Consider the following 24,469-nt stretch of genomic DNA (forward strand, 5'->3'; position numbering starts at 1 on the left):
AGCAGTTATGTTGAACAAAAAAGCTGAAAACTGAGAAAATTAGTGTTAAACAGTTCTCCCAGAATCACTGCACAGCATGCAGAGCGAGTTAATTTGAAAGAGAAAACCTGAATTAACAACCCAGAGAAGGAAACTGGTTGCAGCCACCGTTTTAAGCCCCTTTAAGTGTCCTCAGCGGTACTTGAGCAAATTACTAAAGAAAATCTAATGTAGCAAGGCTTGGGTCCTCCTGTAGGCTTGCTCAATAATGCTGAAATAATTGGGCACTCCGTGCACGTTTAGTGATGCTCGAATGAAAAGCTAGAGCCTGCCCTTGTACGCTTCCCCGGCAGCCGCCTCTGTGTTGTGACAGGTTTATCTGAGTGGGACTGTGAGGCATGCACCAGTAACTGTGCTGACAAGAGTTTAAAGTCATTTTTACCAGCACACTGGCAACACACGGAGAAAGCCCTCAAGAGGCTGGAATGGGAGTGCTTGACCTCAGCAGAGGCCGCATCTAGATTGAGGCCGCATCAAGCTTGGCTGTGGGCAGGCCTTGCTGCCTCTTCTAGTGGAAAGGGGGAGGGGAGAGATGACAGGAGGATGTTGAGTTAATACGTCCCTCAACAGAAATCCCTTCAACTTGAGACCCTGCTTAACAATGTTCTATGAGAACAAGTGCTGAGAAATTCTCTAACTTCTGTAGTTGATTACATTTTAACTAATGCCTTTAAATAAATGACCTGTCAGGGCCATCCGATGATAGCCCAATAGTCTTTTCTATAATTTTCTAAGCAGAATTTCAAAAAATAGCTCATTAAAAATATGTAAGGTGGCAAATTCTGCCTCCCTTCACTGGTCAGAAGGATCCTGAAATGTGTTTATTTTTAAAGAAAGTACTTCAAAGAAAAAAATAAGAATTTATTTCTGCTCCCAAAATTACTTCTATTTCCTTCCTCTTCCTCTCTATTTGGCTTCCTGTGTCCGACTATAAAAGTGAAAGCATAGCACTAATTACTAGCTCTTTTCTCCAATTGACCTGCTCCTATATTCTGGCTTCGTGCACTTAAAATACTGTAGTAAGGCACTAACACTTCTAAGGCAAGCTGACATACATAAGATGGGAAAATCAGTGCCATGATCCAGATACTCCACCCAGCCATGCCCACACCCAAGTCCCGCCAAAGCAGTAACTAGCTGTCTAGTTCAAAATAATGTATTTCTTCATTTGTGTGGTCAAAATCATGTTCGTAATTCTTTATGTACTGTTATTTAGTTGTGACCAGAAAGTATGAGCACACAATCACATTTTCTAATTGTGTTGAAAATAATGCCTATGAAGAAAACAAGGCCTTCAGGTAAATATATGGCAAATTTATTTCAAGACCTTGTTCAAGTGAAATTGCCAGAAAATTGCTCCAATTCTCTTTCTCCTCTAAATCCCCTAATATTTTACTTCGTGTGCACGGGCTGAGCACATAGCCACTTTCTATCTCAGACCAGAGTGCAATTGGCAAGCATTTATTAAGAGCCAGCATATATGTCTCTCTGATCATCTTTCCTAGACTCTAAAGCTCCGTGAGAACATACATCTGACACAAACCCTAGATGACTACAGAGCACCAAGACACTCATATAATATCTGAGCTATTTAAAAAGATACGTATATTTCTTTAGACATCAAAAAACAAACAAACCTGCAGCCAAAAGCAACACCTTCAGAGATGCAGGTGTTTCACTTTTATTCTTTTCTTATAGTGAGAAAAGTAAGCACCAACATTCCCATTTTTCCATCTGACCAGGAACTTTTCAAAGGCAGAAACTATACCCCTATTCTGTCAGTTGCACATGCTATTCATAGTGAAGACTTCCTGGGATCCTCACTTGTGCTCTATTCTACCTCCAAAGAGCTCTAACACTCCCTTACCCTCTTCTGCCCTATGCCTTAGAGGAGGAGGCCCCCCTTTCCTGCCAAGGCTGACCCTCACCAGCACAAGAGGATCATCTTTCCCCCTCCTTATCTCATTGCTCCATCAGTTCATCTCTCTCCCCCATCTTCATTGTTCTGCCACTGATTGTGCCCTACTGCTTGCAAGCTTAATACCAGGGTCCCTAACATTTTGCTTAAGATGAACTGCCTATCTAATGCCAAAAGAATTTGAGGTAGCATTTTTTTTTCAGGAGGGAAAAAACTGTATTTTAATGACATTTTGTGTCCTCCATTGCTCTTAACAGTGCCTTACACATTCATTGGCACATAAATATTTTTAAATTTAATTAAAATAACCTTCTTTTGCCCTCTTCAGCTTCTGCCACCACCAGGGCAGCTCTGCAACTCTCTGACTGCGCCCCTTACATCTCCTTCTGGGCTTTTCCTTCTCCCGCTCACTAAAGGGGAAGAGTCCTAAATCTTTAGCTCCTCTTCCATGCTCCAGGATCTCTGGTCTAGTTTCTTGCCAAACAGTTCCCACTTGGCAGTCCAGCATTTTCTGAAAATGAAAATGTTTAACACAAATTCCCAAAGTAACTTCCACTTGGTCAAGATATCTATCAGTCACCATCAATTCATTTTTCCTCTGTGCTCCTCTACTCATAAACACCGACTCCTGTCCATTCTCAAACAACCTTTTATTTCTACTGCCACCACACTAGTCAGACCCTTATCACCCCATACTTTGATTACCACAAGTCTCCATTAGCTCATTTCCATTCCAATCCTGCATTATCATGGGCAATTTCTTTTTCAAAATTCATGTCATCTTTCCTCTCTTAGAACAACCTCTCTATTACTTATCTGAATTAAGCTGCACTCACCGATCTCAGCTCAGCTTATGTTTCATCTGTTCTGCAAAGGCTTTTCCAAACACCCCAAGTGTCTTACAGGGCTCCTGGTGCCATTCACTGATACAATCTGCCTTTTAAAGGCACAGTTATCCATCTTTTTATGAACAAGAAGACCTGGCTTGCCAGTAAGATTGTAAGACTCTGGAATGAAGAGACCAGTATCAGGCCTCTTTGCACCCCTGGCACCTAGAGCACCACTATTTAGTCATATGAATATGTATTTAAAGCACTTGATGAATTAAATTTCTACTAAATATGAAGAGAGTTCCTATATACCTTTTACCCAGCATCTACTAATGTTATCATCTTATATAAACATAGATTTTTATCAAAACTAAAAAATTAACATAAGTACATTACTATTAATCAGACTATAAACTTTCTTCAGAGTTCCCCAGTTTTCCCACTAATGTCATGATCCAGGATGTTACACTGCATTTAGAGAGGTTCTGATTTTTCCCTTGTTATCATTCCAAAATAATAAAGCCATTTTCAAGATTTTATGAATGGCAATATCCACATTATAGTCAAATTGCTTAGCAGAATACTCCTTGAGCTTAGGTGAGAAATAAATTGAGAGTTGGCTACCATAAACCTATTTTACAAATCATCCATTATACATTAAAAATATCAAATAAACAAAAGCACACTCAGTAGAGAGTCCTATAGAAAAGAGCAATTTTTATCATATAAAATTATAAGATTAAATAAGTCACCAAAGGCATATGACAAAAATTAAGAGAAATATACTGAAATACTATAGGTTTTAAAATGTTTACATCAGTAAAACAGACCACTTTCTGTATTCAGTGGTCATTTTTGAGCTTCTTTGTAAGTTTTCCCCTTAGAAACTACCTTAGCAGTAGAGTGGCAGATGTACTTATAATTGATAATGACTCCCAATTAGTCAGTACAACCAATGTATTAGAGGCGATCTATATGTATAAAAGGCTAATATGCAAAGTGTCCCCTTGGGAATTTGACCAAGAGACCGGGAGTTCGATCACTTGCGTTGACAAACCAGGGGGCGGCGCAGAACAAAAGAAGGCCCTGGCCGGCAGCTGGACAGCCCTGATTGCTGCATGAGACCCTACTGGTGAGCCCTGATTGCTGCATGAGACCCTACTGGTGCACAAATTTCATGCACCGGGCCTCTAGTCTTTAAATAAAAACACTAATGTCACCAACAGCTAACCCGAATTTCACCCTTTCCTCTATCCTATCAGTTAGGGCAATCGGGCTGGCAGGGGAGCAGTTAGGCGTTGATCAGGCTGGCAGGCAGAAGCGGTTAGGGGCAATCAGGCAGGCAGGTGAGCAGCTGGGAGCCACCAGTCCTAGATTGTGAGAATAAAAGAGTAATATGCAAAATGACCATCACTCCAACACACAAGATGGCCGCCCCCATGTGGACACAAGATGGCCGGCATGGGAGGGCAGTTGGGGTGATCAGGCCTGCAGAGGAGGGCAGTTGGGGTGATCAGGCTGGCAGGGGAGGGAAGATGGGGGAGACCAGGCTGGCAAAGGAGGGCAGTTGGGGGCGATCAGGCCTGCAGGGCAGCAATTAGGCATCAATCAGGCTGGCAGGGGAGTGGTTAGGGGGTGATCAGGTTGGCAGGCAGAAGCAGTTAGGGGCAATCAGGCAGGCAGGCAGGCAGGCAGGCGAGTGGTTGGGAGCCAGCAATCCTGGATTGTGAGAAGGATGTCTGACTGCCCGGTGGGATCGGGCCTAAATGGGCAATCGAACATCCCTCAAGGGGTCCCAGATTGGAGAGGGTGCAGGCTGGGCTGAGGGACACCGCCCCCCACGTGCACGAATTTCGTGCGCCGGGCCTCTAGTCTATAATAATAATCTATAATAATAAAAATGTAATATGCTTATTAGACCAGATGTCCTTCTGGACAAAGCCAGGGCTGCGAGGAAAGCCCGGGTCCCGGGTGCCTGCCAGCGGCTGGAGGGAAGCTGGTGCAGGCAGCCGGGGCAAGGAAGGCCTACTGTTGCACAACTTTCATGCATCAGGCCTCCAGTTTTAAATAAATGGCTTTAACTTGTCAAATTTAAAACAAAACAAAACACAAGAATTTAATATATTTTAAAAATCTCTATCAAGTCTTCTCAACAACAGAGAGCAACTCAAAGCAGACTCCCAGGAAACAGAGTCAGATCTTTGTGGATATTGTTCAAGGAACTGAGAAGAGCGTCACCTCAGGGACTGTCCTACAACACAGGAAAAGCTTGCTCATCTTTCCCTAGCGTTTTCCCCCTGTCCTCTGATCTCTGCCTCTGCCCCATCAGTGTTAATTATGGAGCAATTAACCTGCAAAGGTTTACTACTTTATCCTCTAGTCACACTCACACTAAGAAATACAGACGAAGGAAAGGAAAAGGATAAGAGCACTGATCTGTTACTAAAATAATTTAAGATAAATCCTCACTCACGATAATTATAATTTTGCAGTTTAAAAAGTTTGACGTCAGAAGAAAAAAAATCAAAACGATCAAGCCAAAGAATCAAAGAGGAGGGCACAGACCAATTAAATATTTAAATAAAATACACTCTATGTAAACAAAATTGAGAAACTAGGCAGAAGTTTTCTTTCTACCACGCTACATTTCTTCTACACTATCAACAGCAGAAGGAACCTTAAAATCTTGCTTAGATGCAATGATACCTAGTAGCAATGAGAACCCTTAGTGCCATAGCTTAGTTGCTTTAAAAAAAAAAAAAAGGTGAGCAAGGAAGTAGTCTAATGAGGAGTGACAAATAGGACAACGAACAAAATAGGAGTATTCATTGGCAAAACTTGAGACAATATAAGCATCATAACTGTAATACATTATAACACCTTTTTAACAAGTTTCCAGGACTGAACTGCTTTAGCAAATTAATCAAACCGAAGAAGGGGGTTGTTGGCAGCACAGATGACAACCTGGACTTGCAACTGTCATCTGAAGTGGGGTGGGGAGCTCTGTTATAGGCCTAAGCCCTGAACTTTTGGGATCTAATACTATCGCCAAATAGCATCAGAATCGAGGTGAATTGTAGGGTACCCAGATAGTGACAGAGAATAGCTTGGTTGTGTGGGAAAACCACCCCCACATTGGAATTGGGTGCAGGATTTTACAGTCCAACACCAGCCCATGTGAGGCCCAAGATAAAGTTATGGGAGATCTATCATCATCGAGAATGGAGCACAAGTCCCTACCATCCAGTCCAGTGGTGTACTGGCTACACCATCAGGGCCTTGCCTAACTAGCAAAGTCCAACTGTAAGAGGTAAGCAATCATTTATTCATAAGAATCAATAGAGACAGACACTCTGGGAAATGAGCTGAACTGCCACCTGAAGGATGAGAATGAGCGCACCTTGCAGACAGCTGGGAGAAGAGAGTCAGAGATGAGAGAAAAGCAGCTGCAAAGGCCCAGAATAGGAAAGGCTCTGTAGCAACCAAGGAAGAAAAAGGAAGTCTGGTGGGAACCCAACGAGCAAGAGAAAGTGCGGTACAATGCAAATATAACGGAAATCAGATCATGGTTTCAGACTCACGTAAGAATACTGAGACCTTTAGGCTGTGGTGAGGTTCTTTTTGTTTTAAGTTAGACTTTTAGTTTGTAGTTACTGGTATACACGGGATCATAATCATGTGCTGGCTATGTGTTGCAAATTTCTTCTCTCAGTTACTGGCTTGTCTTTTTCTTTTCTTTAGGATATCTTTTGATAAACAGATGTTTTTAATTTTAACTGAGCAATATTAGCAATCTTTTTCTTATAGTTTAAGTTTCCTGTGACCCAGTAAGAAATCCTTTTCTACCCCAAGATAAAATTTTTTTTTTCTTTTTCTGAAAAGGTTTTGCACATGAGACAAGTAGATCCAATTTCACTTTTAGCACAAAAATATCTATCCCCCTGGTACTATTTACTATTGTCCATCTTTCCCCACACGGAGATGGTCCTTCTGACATTCGAATGGGCCTGTTTGGAGTACTTTATTTCACTGGCCGACATAAAGACTAGTAAGTCTTCAGCTGTGAGGAAGGCTGAACAGAGCCCCTCGAATGCTTTACCTTCCATAGTAGGAGGTAGGATCTGTTCTGCCTGCAAGAAAACACACCCGCAAGCCTGCCTCAACACCTAACTTTGCTCAGAAGCTATTCTGAGGTTATTAGCTGAAAGAAACCCAAAAGTAACCTCTGAGCTTTCAATCCCAGTAGACAGCAGCTGAAACTGTCTTTCTCCCCTCAACAGTTTCTTCTCCCAGATATTACTGGGTCTACAAATTGCTTTGGGTCAACCCAGAAACACTCTGGGGAAATAACTAAACAAACATACAACGTGACTGCCACTTTGCTTTGGGACCATAGTGGCACTGCCCTTATTGGTCACAGAAGACCACGTTGGCCAAGATAAGCTATCCCCTTTTTTATGAATCTACCAAAGGGGAAAATGTATGAGAACCACAAAGAGCAGACTAGCTGTGGAGTAAAAAGGGTTCAAGAAATGTGCCATTTCTAGTTTTTCTACAAAGTCTAGGGTGGAGGGAAAGGGGTTTGCTCTAAATTCTTGATAATTATTAGGTCAACATTGTTATTTAAGTTTGTAATATTACTACATCCCAAGAATTAGCTGTTATTCACAAGTAGAACAAAATTTTCTCAAGATGGAGAAACAGAGGCAGAGGAAAAGTACAGTATATCATATGGCAATGAAATAATTTCAAAAATATGCTGGCAATGCCTATGGTTCTAAACCAATGATCCTTGATTGGCCTCTGATGTGAGCCTTTTAGTGTCCTCCCCTACCAGTCATCTCCCTCCCTCCCTCACTGCTCCCTCATTCACCTGGTAACTGCTACCCCATTCTAACTCCCCCTGTCCGTTCATAACTTTATATAAACACTAGTGGCCTGGTACATGAAATTTGTGCATGGTGGTGGTGGTGGGGGGGGGGGGGGCGGTGTTCCCTCAGCCCAGCCTGCACCCTCTCCAATCTGGGACCCCTCAGGAGATGTCCGACTGCCGGTTTAGGTCCGATCCCACAGGTATCGGGCCTAAACCGGCAGTCAGACATCCCTCTCGCAATCCAGGACTACTGACTCCTAACAGCTCACCTGCTTGCCTGCCTGATCGCCCCTAACCACTCCACCCACCGGCCTGCTTGCCCCCAACTGCCCCCCACCCCCGGCCGGCCTTCTCGCCCCCAACTGCCCCCACCCTGCGCCAGCCTGATCACCCCCAACTGTTCTCCCTTCCTGGCTTAATCGCCCCTAACTGCCTCTGTCTTGGCCCCGCCACCATGGCTTTGTCCAGAAAATCTCCTGGTCTAATTAGCATATTATCCTTTTTTAGTATAGATGACTTATCCATCTATGTATTGTATGTATCCTTCCCAAGAAACCAGAAACACCAAAGAGGCAGGGGCCAGTTCTGAGTTGTCATTGAGCCCCAGAACTTTTAAGCAGTGATTTTCATCCTTTTTCTTCTTATGGCACACATATATTACTAAAATTCTGTAGCACATCAAAAACTATATTTTTTACCAATCTGATAAAAAAAAATAAGTATCACTTTTGATTCATTCACACTGGATGGCTGTTGTCATTTTTTTTTATTTGACTAAAGGGAAAATAGGTAGGGCTTGACTAAGTAGTCAAGTATTGCACTGTTTTTAAATTCATGCAGTACACCAGTTAAAAATCGCTGCTTTAAAGGATGACTCCACGAATAGGAAACAAACAACCAGAAACAAGTAAACTGAAGGAATATTTACTTGCATGTTTTTTCTTCTGATATGAATACATGAGCTGCTAGCTCCAATTATTTCTTCTTAATCTAAGCATAATCCCACGCAGTCATTATTATTCATTGTTAGTTAAAGCTTAAAAGTTTAATTTGGCTAACTTATTTTTCATAATACCTCTGACAGTATACACAAAACATAGCTTTGTTGTTGTTTTGTGTGTGTGTGTGTGTGTGTTTTAACCTGTCAACAGTTCAAGAAACTCCCCAACTCCTGGGCAATATTTACAAACAAATTCAGTGTAAACTCAGGATTTCCAGGCTTCTGAACCATCGCCCAGTATTATTTCCTTATAATGCTATAGACAACTGTTTTCTGTCTACATGTACTCCACCAAATATTTTATTATTTCACATCTAGATATTGTATAGTTCTAGTCCTGTAAAGCACAGGTTCAAACCTTTTTTTGATGTCATGGGAACCTTTATGATTCTAAGACCAAAATTTCTTCCCCAGAAAATGTGCACCACTACCACCCCCACTCCCCCCCACAGACACTCAATTCTGCAAACATTTCAGGGAATTAATGGACAGCCTAACACCCAAGCATGAAATCTGAGAGGATCCACAGACCTAGGTTTAAAACGCCTGCCTTGCAGTGGTGTTTATGAAGACTCTTGATTGTTACATATGAGAGTGACAACACACAGGAAGAAACCTAGTATCATATGAGTCAAGGGTATCCAAGTGTACTATGGAACTAATATAATTCAGACAATTTATGCTAACCAATTAGTATGTGCATCAGGCACACCCAATTTCCATTTCCCTTGTTGAGCTCTGAACACTAAACACTGGGCAATCCTATTAGTGGATAGGGATGAAGAAACTACTGATCTCAGTGTAAAAGAAAAAAGAACAGGAGTTGAGGGAACAAAAAAAAAAGACAAGTGTTAGTGCGTGAGCTCTGAAGTCTAAGTTTAGGTCCCAGTTCTGCCACTTTGACCCTGTGTGGCCTTCAGAAAACTACTTATCCCCCCCTTCAGAGCCTTGGTCTCATTATTTGTAAAGCTGGGACGGGACAATAATCGTACCGCCTTCCACATGGGTTGATGTGAAGATTAAACAAAATAACACATGCAAATGCTTAGCACAGTACAGTACCTGACAAAAAGCAAGTACTCAATAAATATTTTCTATTTTTAGTTACCCATTTTGGGGGAAAAAATATAAGCCTGAGGATATGCCAAATCTAGAGAAATAACTGACAGGAAGGCCCCTAAACTAAAAGAACAAAGGACTCCATAGTCATCAAAACAAATATGTTAGATGTTCAGGAGGCAGCTGGCCGATGTTTCTCTCTCATCGATGTTTCTAACTCTCTATCTCTCTCCCTTGCCCTCTGTAAAAAATCAATAAAATATTAAAAAACAAAAAAAACAAATATGTTTACAAAGCCATACAATGTCAGAAAACTAGATAGCACTTTAGAAACTATTAGCTCCATCCTTGAATTCTGCAGGCGAGAAAATGAAATCCCTAAGATCATACTGTAAGTGACACCCAGGATAGTGTATTTCCTACTAGCCCATGTTTTCTTTCAATCTTGGTTCAAAATTGCAGAGGGAAAAATCCAAATGTGAAAATAGCTCAAAATAGAATATTTGTTCCTTCAATAGATACTTACTGGACATATCTTCATTAACTATTATAAACACAGTACTGCATGTGTATTGAACAAATAGTTATTGAGTATACACTGTACAAATATTTAATGAAATTAATGAGCTACATATTGTTCTAGGCACCATGGCTATAAAAGTGAACAAGATCTCACTTGCTAGTGAAGGGAAAGTGACACACACATCAATAAATGGTTAAGTGCCATATGGAAAATAAAACATGTTAATGGGACAGAGAGTGAACTGGGTGAAGGAGCTACTAAAGTCTGCAGCCAGGGAAGTCCTTTCTCAGGAAGTTACATCTGAGCTGGGACTTTAAGGATGACATGAGGAAGACCATGTCAAGACACAGAGGATGAGTTTCTAGAGGTGGAAGAGCTGATGCACACACCCTCAATCAAGAGGATGCCTGGGGTGACCCAGGGACAGAAGAAAAAGGCCAACGTGGCTGAAAGGCAGTCAAGTGAAGAGAGAGAGTGGTGTGTGAAGTCAGGGAGGCAGGTGAAGGGTAGGTTCACACAGTCTTGAAGGCGGTGGTAAGAAACTTAAGCTTCATTCTAAGAAAAATGGGCAGCCATCAGCGAAAGGTTTTAAGCAGGGGAGCAACTAGATCTAATTTATATTTCAGAAAAAGATTACTCAGGTTGCTGTGTGCATAATAAAGTGCAGAAAACAAATGCACAAACAAGCCTCATAAGGAGGAGGCTACTAGAGACTAGAAGAGGGTGTACCTGGGGCCAGGAGGAGATGGAAGATGTACTCACACTTGAGGGAACAGTTTGGGGTCAGAAGAGATACCATTTTTGACATAAGAGAAAGTTTTTCTATTGAGATTGGATTCTTTCCCATATGTCAGTCTCTAGGATACCAACAGTAAGAACCTGAGATCTGAGGGGTACTAGAAAGACGAAAAAAAACTGTAAAGTACTAAATAAGCACAAAATGTAATGGAAAATATCAATAATGAATGCTACAGAATGCAAGACACATATCATTGGCAAAAGAACACTCATTTTAACATAAGAGAATACAGTCCAGAAATGGACCCACATATATTGTCAATAGATTTTCAACAATGGTACAAAGGAAATTCAATAGAGAAAAGACAGTATATTTAAAAAATGATGCTGAACAACTGAACCAGATGTCCATCTGGAAAACGGAGGGAAGGACAGCAGGGAAAGAGAGAGAGGAAGAGGAAGAAAGAAAGGAGAAAGAGAGGAATTAAGGAAGAAACTCAACCTACATCTCAAACCATAAACAAAAATTAACTGAAACTGTATCATGGGCCTAAACATAAAATTTCTAGAAGAAAATCAGGGAGAAAATCTTTGTGGTCTTGAATGAGGAAAAGATTACTGATAGATAATACCAAAAGTAACACTCATAAAGAAAAAAAAATACATAAACAAGAGTTCATCAATGTTACTTCTGCTCTTCAAAAGATACCATTAAAAAAATAAAAGACAACTACAGATTGTTAAAAAGATATTTGCAAAATACATAAATGAATTATATCCAGAATATTAAAAAGTTCTCAAAACTTAATAAAAATAACAGACAAGGGAAAAATGAGGTAAAGATACTTATCAAAGAAGATAGCAAATAAACACCCCCCCCCCCAAAAAAAAAGACATTCAAGGTCATTAGCTGTTGTGGAAGTGCATAAAAACACAAGTTCCACCAATCAAAAATTGGGCAACAGACCTAAATAGACACTTTTCAAAAGAGGACATACAGAAGGCCAAGAGAAATATGAAAACACTAGAGGCCCAGTGCATCTATTCTTGCACCAGTGGAGTCCCTTGGCCTGACCTTCAGGGATCCAGCTGAAACCAGTAGTCGGACATCCCCTGAGGGGTTCTGGAGTGTGACAGGGCACTCTGCAAAGTTGTTGCTCGGCAGCTCCTGCATTGAGCATCTGCCCCCTGATGGTCAGTGCGCATCATAGCTACCGGCCAGTAGGCTGGTCAACTGGTCCCTTAGACTTATATATATACTAGAGGCCCGGTGCACAAAATTCATGCATTGGGGGGGAGGTGAGTGTCCCTCAGCCCAGCCTGCACCCTCTCCAATCTGGGACCCCTCCCTCGATGGGATCAGGCCTAAAGAGGCAGTCAGACATCCCTCTCACAATCCAGGACTGCTGGCTCCCAGCCGCTCACCTGCCTGATTGCCTCTAACCACTCCCCTGCCAGCCTGATAGATGCCTAACTGCTCCCCTGCTGGCCCGACTGCCCCCAACTGTCCTCCCCTGCAGGCCCGGTCCCTCCCAACTGCCCTCCCCTGCAGGCCCGGTCCCTCCCAACTGTCCTCTTCTGGCAGCCCGGTCATCCCTAACTGCTCTCCCCTGCAGGCCATCTTTGACCACATGGGGGCAGCCATCTTGTGTTGGAGTAATGGTCAATTTGCATATTAATCTTTTATTAGATAGGATTATTAGATAGGATAGATGCTCAAAGTCACTAATCATCTGAGAGATGCAAATCAAAATGACAATGAGGTCCCATCTCACACCTCTCAGAATGGCTATCATCAACAAATCAACAAACGACAAGTGTTGGTGAGGATGCGGAGAAAAAGGAACCCTCGTGCACTGCTGGTGGGATTGCAGACTGGTGCAGCCACTGTGGAGAACAGTATGGAGTTTCCTCAAAAAACTAAAAATGGAACTCCCATTTGACCCAGTGATCGCACTTCTAGGAATATATCCCAAGAAATCAGAAACACCAATCAGAAAGGATATATGCACCCCTATATTCATAGCAGCACAATTCACCATAGCTAAGATTTGGAAACAGCCTAAGTGCCCATCAGCAGATGAATGGATTAGAAAACTGTGGTACATCTAAACAATGGAATACTATGCTGCTATAAAAAAGAAGGAACTCTTACCATTTGCAACAGCATGGATGGAACTGGAGAGCATTACGCTAAGTGAAGTAAGCCGATCGAAGAAAGATAAATATCACATGATCTCACTCATTTGTGGTGTATAATGAACAATATAAACTGAAGAACAAAAATAGATCCAGAGACATAGAACCATCGAATGGACTATCCAAACTATGAGGGGAGGCGGGGGGTGAGGGGGTAAGAGATCAACCAAAGGACTTGTATGCATGCATATAAGCATAACCAATGGATACAGACAGTAGGGGGGTGAGTGGGCATGTGCTAGGGGGGTGGGAAAAAATAAACAACAACAACAACAACAAAAAAACACAGGTTCCACTATTGATCTATCAGAAATGGCTAAAATCCTACAATTCCAAGTGCTGATAAGGATGTGGAGCAAAACTCTCTCCCACATCTTAGTGAGACTACAAACACTGTGGTCACTTTGAAAAACAGTATGTCAGTTACTTAGAAAGTTAAATACAGACTTACCATATAACTCAGCTATCCCACTTCTAGGTAATGACCCAAAAGGAAGGGAAACATATTCATATACAAAAACCTGTATATCAGGGGTCCTCAAACTTTTTAAACAGGGGGCCAGTTCACTGTCCCTCAGACATTCCACACATGCGCACTGCGGGCCCGGGACGAGTCGGCTGCTAAGCAGGACAGGCAGCAGTGGCAAAAACACCCGGCGGGCCGGATAAATGTTTTCGGCGGGCCGCATGTGGCCTGCGGGCCGTAGTTTGAGGACCTCTGCCTGTATATGAATATTTATTGGAGCTTTATTCACAATCACCAAAAAGTGAAGATAAATCCAACTGTCCTTCAAGGAGTGAATGGCTAGATAAAGTGTTATATCTGCACAATGCAATATATTATTCATCTATAAAAAGGAACTCACTACTGATAAAAACAACCAAATCACGCATTGTGTTTAATGCAAGATGAAAACTCAAAAGGCTACATACATGGTATATAATTCCATATATATGATAGCCTCAAAAAGGCCTACTTTGGGCCCTAGTTGGTGTGGCTCAGTTGACTGGAGTGTCGTCCTGTGCACCGAAAGGTGCAAATTTTATTCCTAGTCAAGATACATGCCCAAGTTTCAGGTTTCATCCCAGGCACTGCAGGAGGCAACCAATCAATGTTTCTCTTGCACACTGATGTTTCTCTCTTGTCCTTCCTCTCCCTAAAAAATCAATAAAAATATTTTAAAAGGTCTCTTCTGGATTGGACAAGGTCTAGGATAGGGAAAAGAACTGACTACAAAGAACAAAGGAATTTGAAGGAGTAGGGCAGAGCAGAAGAGAGATATTCTAGTCAAGCATGTCAAACTCACGGCTGGCAGGCTGCATGCCCACCAGCCGCGAGTTTGACATGCTTGTTCTAGATCTTGATAGTGGTGGTAGATGACTGTATTCGGTTGTCAAGTTTCACAGAACTGTATGCTAGAAGGGGTAAATTTTACTTTACACAAATTATACATTGATAAATCTGACTTTAAAAAAGAATACAGAATATATAAGCAATGAATGTGTACTGCTAGATTCCTAATTCCACATATCCACAAGTATAAAGAAATATACAAATTTGTAAACGTAAACAACCTCATTTTTATTATTATTTTTTAAATTGTCTGTTTCCCTTTACTCTGCTATCCTTGGAAACTAAAGTTTTATTGAAATTAAAGTGTGTTAATTAAAAGTTGATTAGGTATAGTAAAATGTAAAACCTGGAATCTTACAACTACCAAAACTTTAGTAAGATGATTTAAAAGTAATTTGAAGATCATTTCAGAATACATTTCAGAAAACATTGAAAAATATCATTCTAAGTGAAAATAAAATGTGCCCCTTTAATAGGACTTGGTAAAGGTACTTAAATATTTGCTGAATGAATGAGTGGATGTAATGATTAATCACTCTTATTATTCTCCTAAAAGATTCTACCCTTTTTGCAAAGATGCTTAGAACACTCAAAATCACAAATGCATTTTTTGGGTAAAAGAATTCCCCGACTGATTTCCCAGAGATTTCCAATCCTGCTTAAAACTTAGCTTAAGCTATTAACCTTTAAGTGGCCTATTTGGAATGAGCCTACCTCATCCCTCCCTCCCAACTCTCAGGGACACAAGGCAGGCTGGGTCCACAGGGAAAAGGTCTGACTAAATGGAAGTTGGTGATGTTGCTTGTAGGAACACTACTGGGAAGCAGTCAGTAAGAAAATTAGAAAAGATGTAGCAAAATGGAAAGAATAAAAACCTAAGCAATAAAAAAAAGGATAACAATGTACAAGCTTGCAAACTGCTATGAGTGTAACCTGCTTCTCTGTAACATTTCCATCAGGATCCCTGGGCCCCTACACAGGCCTGGAGTGAATGAAATACAGATTCACAGACCTGGGAAACTGCTTTCTAGAGTGGACGCCCAGTGTCCACAAGCCTTAAACAATGTAAGACACACCCACCCAGACACACTCAGCATCTCTTGTAACACGGTGTGCTGAACTCTACCCTGACGTGTGGAAATACATTAGGAGGAAGGAGGGAAAGAAGGGCTCCTTTCCGGAACAAAAAAACAGTAGCACGTCGTGGTAGCAACAATTAAAAAACAACAAAATCTGAGACTAGGTTCTAGAAATTTCTTCTAGAGAAACTTTGCAATAGAAATTAATGGAGTACAGAACATAAGAACAAATTAGAAATCCTGTCCTTTACCTAGATTTTTTGGGAGTTCTGAAATGGAGGCAGAGCTAAAAAATGATTTAAATAATGAGTCTTTGTTATGAGAAGAGAAATTATTGCCTCTTAGAGCCTCACTGAATTATAGCACAAAGATTAGATTATGACTACATCAATGATCAACAGTACATGAACCAGTTAAAAACAAGGGTGAAGTGCAGACCTACAACATAAAACTGCTTTGGCTTATGTGCAATCACAGCTTCATCATACTCCGTGAGAGTGGTGAGCAAAGCCTTACAATTGCAGAAAACCTCTCTTTGGCCCCCAACCCCCATCCCAGCAAGCTGTGTACATGAAGTAGCCAGTGGCCAGAATATTTTATATAAAGCCTTTAAGCTCCATGCACATTGTTCAGTGAAGACAGTAACAAAGCTAGAACAATCTCTGATAAAATGCAAACCTAGGTTATAATTCAGTTTTAAGTTTATCTTATGTAATATACATTTAGAAAATAGCAGTAGTAATCAGTTGGGAGAAGAACAAGAAAGGGAAGCTCACCTAGTAAGTTTATTGAAAAGTATTTATTTTAAAAATACTGTAAAAGATGAGCTGTTCACAAATCATGCTTCTAGCCCGTGAGATGAGCTACCTACACCAGAAAACCCCCTTACAGAGCCTGAGGCCTGAGTCCAGTCCCCAGTGTCTCAGTTCCTAGAGCAGCGGTTCTCAACCTGTAGGTCGCGACCCCTTTGGGGGTCGAACGACCCTTTCACAGGGTCGCCTAAGACCATCGGAAAACACATGTATAATTACATATTGTTTTAGTGATTAATCACTATGCTTTAATTATGTTCAATTTGTAAGAATGAAAACACATCCTGTATATCAGATATTTACATTACGATTCATAACAGTAGCAAAATTACAGTTATGAAGTAGCAACGAAAATAATTTTATGGTTGGGGGTCACCACAACATGAGGAACTGTATTAAAGGGTCGCGGCATTAGGAAGGTTGAGAATCACTGTCCTAGAGGGAAGCAGAGGAGGAACAGGGCTTGGCTGCAGGTAATTTTGAGAGATGATCCCAGAGCAGGGAAAATTAATCAGAGGAGGGAAACACAAAACAAGGATGTATTCTTGATCACTACACCAAGAGTTGATCACTACCATGGGCAACTTAAGCTCCACCCCACTGGGACCCTTTGTGGAGGAATGTAGAAAGCACTTCAAATTTGTCCACCCACGGGGCAGGAGGGGCACATTCCACTGCCTATTTGCCTGTAGATCCAGGATTTACCCCACAGGGTAGTGACTCTCCCACCGTTCAGAGCCGCATATGCATAAATGAAGAGTGGAGTCCCACAAAGGCCCAGGAAAAGCACTGTAGCTGAGCAGAGCTGCCCAGCCAGGCCATAGGTAAAGGCAATCAATGGCTAAAGAGACAGGGTTATGAGTGGGCCCAGGAAGAACAACATCTGTGTCCCAGAAAGATAATAGCACAACTACTGTAAAACGAACAATACCTCTGGAAAGCCCTTTATCATCAACACAGAAGAGATGAAAACAGGGCTCTTGGATACTTAATACATTTTTGCTTTTGTTTAAAAGCAGTTACATTTTTTATTTTATTTCAAATTTTGTGTTACTGAAGTCTGTGTTGTAAGGGAGGGAAAAACACACTCGTTTTTATATATGCCCACATATTTATATCTTTTAGTGTTTTTTGCCTTAATGCTAATCATTTTTTAAAGAGACTACAAGGGAAATTACCACAATGGTACATCTAAATGCCTCTGAAACTTAAAATGGCAGTTTTGAAATCTACCATGGAAAAAGAGTGGCATATATTTGAAAACTGTCATACTGCAAAACCTTCTGCCAAAATGCCAATCTGGAATGTATACATATATAATTTAAGGGCAAATCATATGACAAGGACAATAAAACAAAATGCTAAGAGGAAGAAAAAAACCCCAAAGGTGTTGTCTTTCTTTTTTTAAAAACATAACTCTAACACATAGGGTAGTAAAGGCAAAGTCATTTAAATCATTTCCTTAGTAATACAAGTAATATTTAAATAGATTTAATAGTGCTGCTCCAAACCAATGAATTATGGGTTTAAAACCTATTAAAATGTAATGTTTTTTTCCTGAGCTGAGAGGAGAGAGATTTAAATCCACTGAATTTTAATATTTCAGCTTGAGCTGCAGGAGGTAGAGAAAGTCCAAATGAACTATTCCATCAGCACCATTCAAGCATGAACATTTTAATCAGTTTTACTTCCTTGGAGTTCTCTAACACAGTTTACGCTGTCATTCTGAAAGCACTTAACACAGAGAGTGTGAAAAACCACCAAGGCTTGTTATTGCCTTCACAATTGATGGCAAATAATTTTGCAGACTTCCTATCATTAAAATGTCACTGCTAAAAATTGAGGTTCAGCATTTCTTGTGCTAAACTGCATTTTCCTACACCACCATAGCATACCTGTTCTGGAAGGATTTTTTAAGGGGTGTGCTTTTTTAAAAAATGCATTATTTCTATCATGTTTTTTCTCCAAAGAGTTGGGTTTAAAAAGTGGGGGGAATCCACAGGAACCTCATTTCCTATTTTTACAAGCCAAACATTTTCTTTTCCAATGTTTATCCCTAATAAAACTTTTGTTTCTTTATGGTAGTTTCTTTGGTGAAATTTTATGAGGTTCCTATGTCAGCCTCCTTTATTAAGCATAACCACATTCACACAGCATGTGCTGATTATATAGTGTAATGGATTTAAAAAGCATTTTAAGATAGTCAGATGACTCAATTTAATAATATAGGAAATGAAAACATCATTTCTAATTAGATCATATTACTGATTTAAAACTACAATTTGTGTGTTGTTCCAAAAGTGTGATCTCGCAGAGATTCTAATTTAAAAACACAGTGGCTAGTAGAACACATGACAAGATCAAGCTAAATGCATAACACTCCCTTAGCCCATTTCGAGGGAACTCCAGGAAGCTTCAAAGAAACAAGAGCTACAACAAATTCAAAACAAAACACAAAATATTAATTGTAGAAAACACAGGAATTTTCCTGTGTTTTTTTTTTCTTATAAATAAAAGACAAATGATATTTAACTTATTTCAATCTATCAACAGTTTTAAACTGAACATGACCTGTGAAAGAAATCATTATAACTGTGTTTCATTCCATTAAGCACAACTAGCTTATTGTCAGGAGAACAAGCAGCCTCTGCAGGTTCCGGGCTCACTTCAGCATTTTGCATTTAAACGGCATGGATCACTGGTTTGGCTCATTTACCAATGAAGGTAGAATAATATTGCAGAGTTAAAAAGGTGCTTCATCAGATTTCATTAAATCTGGGAACATTTGCACTTGTCTGGATGGTATGCATACATATAAAAAAGGATACACATATAGCGATAAATAAATGAAGGTCTGCAGGCGCTTAGATGGGTCTTTGCTTCTCAGGAGAAAAATTTTCATCCCCTCGGTGCATATAATCATTGCAGACTACAGTCTAAGACTCAAGTAAGAATCTAAAATTGACCCCTCATCACTTTTGCTTGCAGGTCAAATCACCATCACCTCACAACTCAGCCATGCCCAAGGGCAACAGCAGGTGCATTTAAAATTCCACAATGTTACAACTCAGAAACTACTGGACACAAGGCACTATCCGGGATGAAACAAAGACCACGGAGACAGAACAGCAGCAGCAGAAATGCATCATGTGAGTTTATTTTCAAGCTCTTTCCTTCTCCCTAAAACTATGAGGCTTGTTTTTCTATTTCTGCAACCTATTTTTCAGAAGTCAGACTATGTGATTTAGACTTCATTTTCTGCTCAGATACAAATAATCTGCAATTGCCACCAGATCCACCAGCTATACATATGCTGCTTTTGACAGCATGCAGATCTACTGAGTTAGTTCTTCAAATAAGTTTTGAGGTCACAAAATTAAATTTAGTTTTATTTTAATAATTAAATCCATATATACACAATCTATATCGGTTATTCGGCTACAGTCTAATAAATTGCCCTTTCCCTGAGAAAAGGCAACCTGCCATCCCATTCAAAACCAAGCATGTAAAATGAAATAGATACAAAAGAGTAATAAAATATACTTTATGTGAAGGGAAGGAAACTTGTTCTGATTTTTATATCTTCCCTCATATTTTTAAGCAACATCCGACACAAAACAATGTTTTTTATTTAGATTAATCTCTCCACTGTAGAGACAGTAACTAATAAGACTCAAAAAAGAAACAAAATAAGTGTTCTGTTTTTCTAGAGAAGACTGCCAACCAGACATAAGGTAGGATAGATACCTATATTTTAGTAGTTCCTACAAACAATGAACACTAAGCCAGAAATGACCCAGCAAGCTCGCATTTCACCCATTCTCACTCCTTCACCAGCAAACAGTGCAGTGCCTGACAAATGTAGGTTCTATCCCTAGTGACCTAATAATACATCCCTAGGTGAACACAGCACACATTTCAAGCAAGCACAGCTGGTATCTATATAACAATCCTATATAATAAAAGCCTAATATGCTAATTGTCCCCTTGGGCGGTCGTTTGACCAGGAGACCAGGAGTTCGACCACTTGCTATGACATGCGCTGACCACCAGGGGGTGGCACAGAACATGGCGTACGTTGGCAATGTGGCGCTAGCAGCAGATGGCAGTGGAGGCGCTGCCGGTTCTGACTGGCCCCGACGAAAGTGGGACCGCGACGGATGGTGGAACAGGTGAGTGGGTGCGAGCAGGGCCCGATCTCCCCGCCAATTGCCCCACCAATCGCCCCACAGACGGCTTCCAGTGGTGACGGTGGGGGAGCAGGGCCGCCGCCCAGCTCGCAGGAGCTGAAGGAACCAGGCGGAAGGCCAGGCTCTGATCGATCAACCCGCAGGCAGGATGGTGGAGCAGGTAAGGGGGCGAAGCCAAGGCAGGGTGCCAGGCAGGGCTGCAGGGCTGCAGGGCTGCGAGGCTGGGGGCGCGAGCTGGGGCCCAATCTCCGCAGGCCACCCTGAAGGACCCCACCCGTGTACAAATTCGTGCACCGGGCCTTTAGTGTGCACACACACACACACTAGAGGCCCGGTGCACAAAAATTTGTGCACTTGGGGTGGGGGGGGTCCCCTCAGCCCGGCCTGTGCCCTCTCGCCGTCTGGGACCCCTCAGGGGATGACCACTTGCTGGCTTAGGCCTGCTCCCCAGAGAGATTGGGCCTAAGCTGGCAATCAGACATCCCTCTGGCAGCCCGGCAGCCCTCGGGGGATTTCCACTTGCCAGCGGGGAGCAGGCCTAAACTGCAGTCGGACATCCTTAGTGCTGCTGAGGAGGCAGGAGAGGCTCCCACCACCACCGCTGTACTGGCAGCCATCAGCCTGGCTTGTGGCTGAGCAGAGCTCCCCATGGGAGAGTACCCTGACCACCAGAGGGCAGCTCCTGCATTGAGCGTCTGCCCCCTAGTGGTCAGTGTGTGTCATAGTGACCAGTCATTCCCAGTCTTTCTTCTGTTAGAGTCAGTTTGCATATTACCCTTTTACTATATAGGAAAGAGGCCTGGTGCACGGGTGGGGGCTGGCTGGTTTGCTCTGAAGGGGGTCCCGGATCAGGGTGGGGGTCCCGCCTGGGTGCCTGGCCAGCTTGGATGAGGGGACGATGGCTGTTTGCAGCTGGTCGCACCCCCTTCAGGGTGGGGGTCCCCACTGGGGTGCTTGGCCAGTCTGGGTGAGGGGCTGAGGGCCGTTTTCAGGCTGGTGGGTGAATGAAGCTCCCAACCTCTCCTTTTTTTGCTTTTTTTTATTCTGGGATTTATTTACCTTCTAAGGTTATCACTGGAGCTGAGAGCTGGCTCCAGTTTGAGGCCTCGGCTGCTGAAAGCAGGTATCTGAGATTTGTTTAGCTTCTATAATTGAAACACTGTTGCAGCTCCAGCTCTGAGGCCCGGCTGGCTGAAAGCAGGTTTCTGGGGTTTGTTTAGCTTCTATAATTGCAACACAGTTGCTTAGAGTGCAGCTCAGAGCCCGGCGCGGCAGGCAGGGAATCTTGGCTTCCTCCATCACCAGGGCAACCAAGCCTCCTGTTCGCTTCAGCTGTGTGGCTGCCGGCCGCCATCTTGGTTGGCAGTTAATTTGCATATCGCCCTGATTAGCCAATGGGAAGCGTGTCGGAGGTACGGTTAATTACCCTATTTGTCTTTTATTAGATTAGATATATATGCCTAGGCAACCATTAGACCATTCAACCGGTAGCTATGATGTGCACTGACCACCAGGGGGCAGATGCTCAATGCACAGGCATGGAAATATGGAACAGATGAATCTCACAGGGAAAGTGGGAGGGTGGGAAGAGATTCACTAAAGATCTTATATGCATACTAGAGGCCTGGTGCACGGATTTGTGCACCGGTGGGGTCCCGCAGCTTGGCCTGGGGGGATCGGGCTGAAACTGGCAGTCCAACATCCCCCGAAGGGTCCCGGGATGTGAGAGGGTGTAGGCCAGGCCGAGGGACACTAGTTTTACATATAATTTTAACTTTAAAAACAATGCTGTGAAATTTTAGGAAATAACTATGAAATTTTCCTCTCTGATCTCTCCCCCGAACCCCCAGGGAAGAAAATGTGTGACAAATGAGTCTACATGGTTTGTTCTGATTCAGCCTCTTCTTTCCAAGGGCACTTCCAAAGAAATAAAGGTCACTTTATTCCATGCATTACGTCTTCTAATTTACTATCAGTATTTTCCTGTGGTCAGAGGGACAGAAAATAAAGCTCAAAACAGCTCATTAAAATACAAGCTACAATCAGACTATCTGCTCTGCCACCATCCCAGTCATCCCAGAGTTCTGATTTCCTTGTTAAAAGACAGAGGCATAATTGAAGCAATATCTTCACTTCAGATTGATTATCAAGCGACCCTTATCCGCATCTTCACTCAGCAATTTGAATTTTAATGAAAGTAAATGGAATAATTAGCATTTCAAAGTGTGTTTGATACACTGGGGGGGGAAAAGAGAGAAGACTTTTGTGTATAATCTATACACAAAAGAAAAAATTGGGGAGGGGCAGAAAGAGGCAAGTACAGTTGTAGTGTCTTCATTACAATAAGGAAGGAACTGCTTGTACGGGCCATATAAATAGAGATGTGAATACTGTGCTCTTTCAGCTACAAGTTCTCACTTGATTTCTAAGTTTTCGCACCTTATTTTATCACTTGTTACTTTAATCTGGGGTGAACAAAAATACAAGTGGAGTTGGAGTGACTGCCCAAATCCATGAATTCCAGCAACATTATTAATGCTACTATCACCAGGAAAGATTTTATAACTGGGCCACTGATTTTCTAAAAAGTGTTGTTCATCTATCATTTCTACTACAAATGGATGCTAGTCCATAAGAACCACTCATCACAGGATATAGTAGGGTGATGCAAAAATTTCATTTCATTAAAAATGAAATTAAGATACTCTGTATTTGAGGAAAGATAAAAGAAATCGGGTCATTTTAATATCAGGAAGATATGAATCTTTTTCTGGCATCGGTTAGCAACAGAAGCTGATTGCAAAGGAAAGAAATATTGTGAAAACTAATCAGTCTCTCTTTAGGGGAAAGTTTTCGGAAATATGTCAACCTGACTTGATGAGAGTACCATCCAAAGTTTCTAAGGTAGCCACCAAAATTCACATGAGATTAAAGGTAAAGTGCTTGATTTCATTTTGTGGTCCTTTACTGCCTTTTGCCCTTTTGATGGAATGAAATTTAAAAGAGAATGAGAGAACTGATGACAAACACCAAAATCAGAGCTAAAATGGAAAGGCCACGTACCCCAATGATGGCGTTCAGTTCTGCCATGGTCACCTGCTTGGCCCGTTCCACAGCCTGCACCACTTGTTGCTGGTGCTATAAATGAAGATCAGAAACAGAATACAATTATTTGTTTTCTAGTAGATCAAGAATAGCTTTCCCTAGCATGTCCTCTAACTTCAATTACATGCAAAACAGGATTTATGGGTCTCCACATTTCAAAGAAACGCCTGGATAGTAGATGACTAAACGTCTACAGTACATTTGGGTCTAGACTGCTGAGAAGCAACTGGGCATCCAACTGTGCCCCCATGAAAGATGCTCCCTTACAACAGGTAAAAGCAGTTTAAATGTTACTTTCATCTCAGTGGTACACTTTGACTCAACCTCATCCCACCAGTACTAACAAACAAAATACAACAACCCATTTCATCTGCTTTCTTTGTTCTCCCTCTTCTCTATCTACCTACATAAAAAAATATTCAAAATATTTCCTAGAAACACTTATTTTTAAAATTTTTCCTAATTTTGTTAAACACTAGAAGGATATGCAAAACTGAACATTGATGTTTCCTCTATAAATGTGAAAAGAGTTCATATCTTAATGTAATGAGGGGCTACATATTTGAAAGGGATTTAAAATGTACAACTCTTGCTACTAGTCAAGTTTAAAAATTCCAGGTATTTCTTTTAAATGCAATGGAAAAACTAAAACCTACAATTTTAAGTCATTTTTTTTGGGGGGGGAGGGGGCTAAGATGGATAGTATACGGTCATTTCTCTATCCATGATTAAGTTCTACAAAAAATGATC

The 24,469-nt window shown here is 41.5% G+C and overlaps 1 protein-coding gene across 18 annotated transcripts in view; it reads right to left on the minus strand.

The window, feature by feature from the left end:
• Window positions 1-24,469, minus strand: part of LOC118667433 (transducin-like enhancer protein 4) — a 144,175-nt gene that overhangs the window by 68,282 nt on the left and 51,424 nt on the right. For 11 of the 18 annotated variants that reach the window (XM_036330758.1, XM_036330754.1, XM_036330746.1 and 8 more), the window contains one exon: window positions 23,678-23,752. The exons of the other annotated variants lie outside the window; for them this stretch is intronic. In XM_036330758.1, the coding sequence (XP_036186651.1) occupies window positions 23,678-23,752 (75 nt within the window). The remainder of the gene's footprint in view (window positions 1-23,677; window positions 23,753-24,469) is intronic. 18 annotated transcript variants of the gene reach the window in all.

Source organism: Myotis myotis, unplaced genomic scaffold (genome assembly GCF_014108235.1).
Source record: "Myotis myotis isolate mMyoMyo1 unplaced genomic scaffold, mMyoMyo1.p scaffold_m19_p_12, whole genome shotgun sequence".
Classification (NCBI taxonomy): domain Eukaryota; kingdom Metazoa; phylum Chordata; class Mammalia; order Chiroptera; family Vespertilionidae; genus Myotis; species Myotis myotis.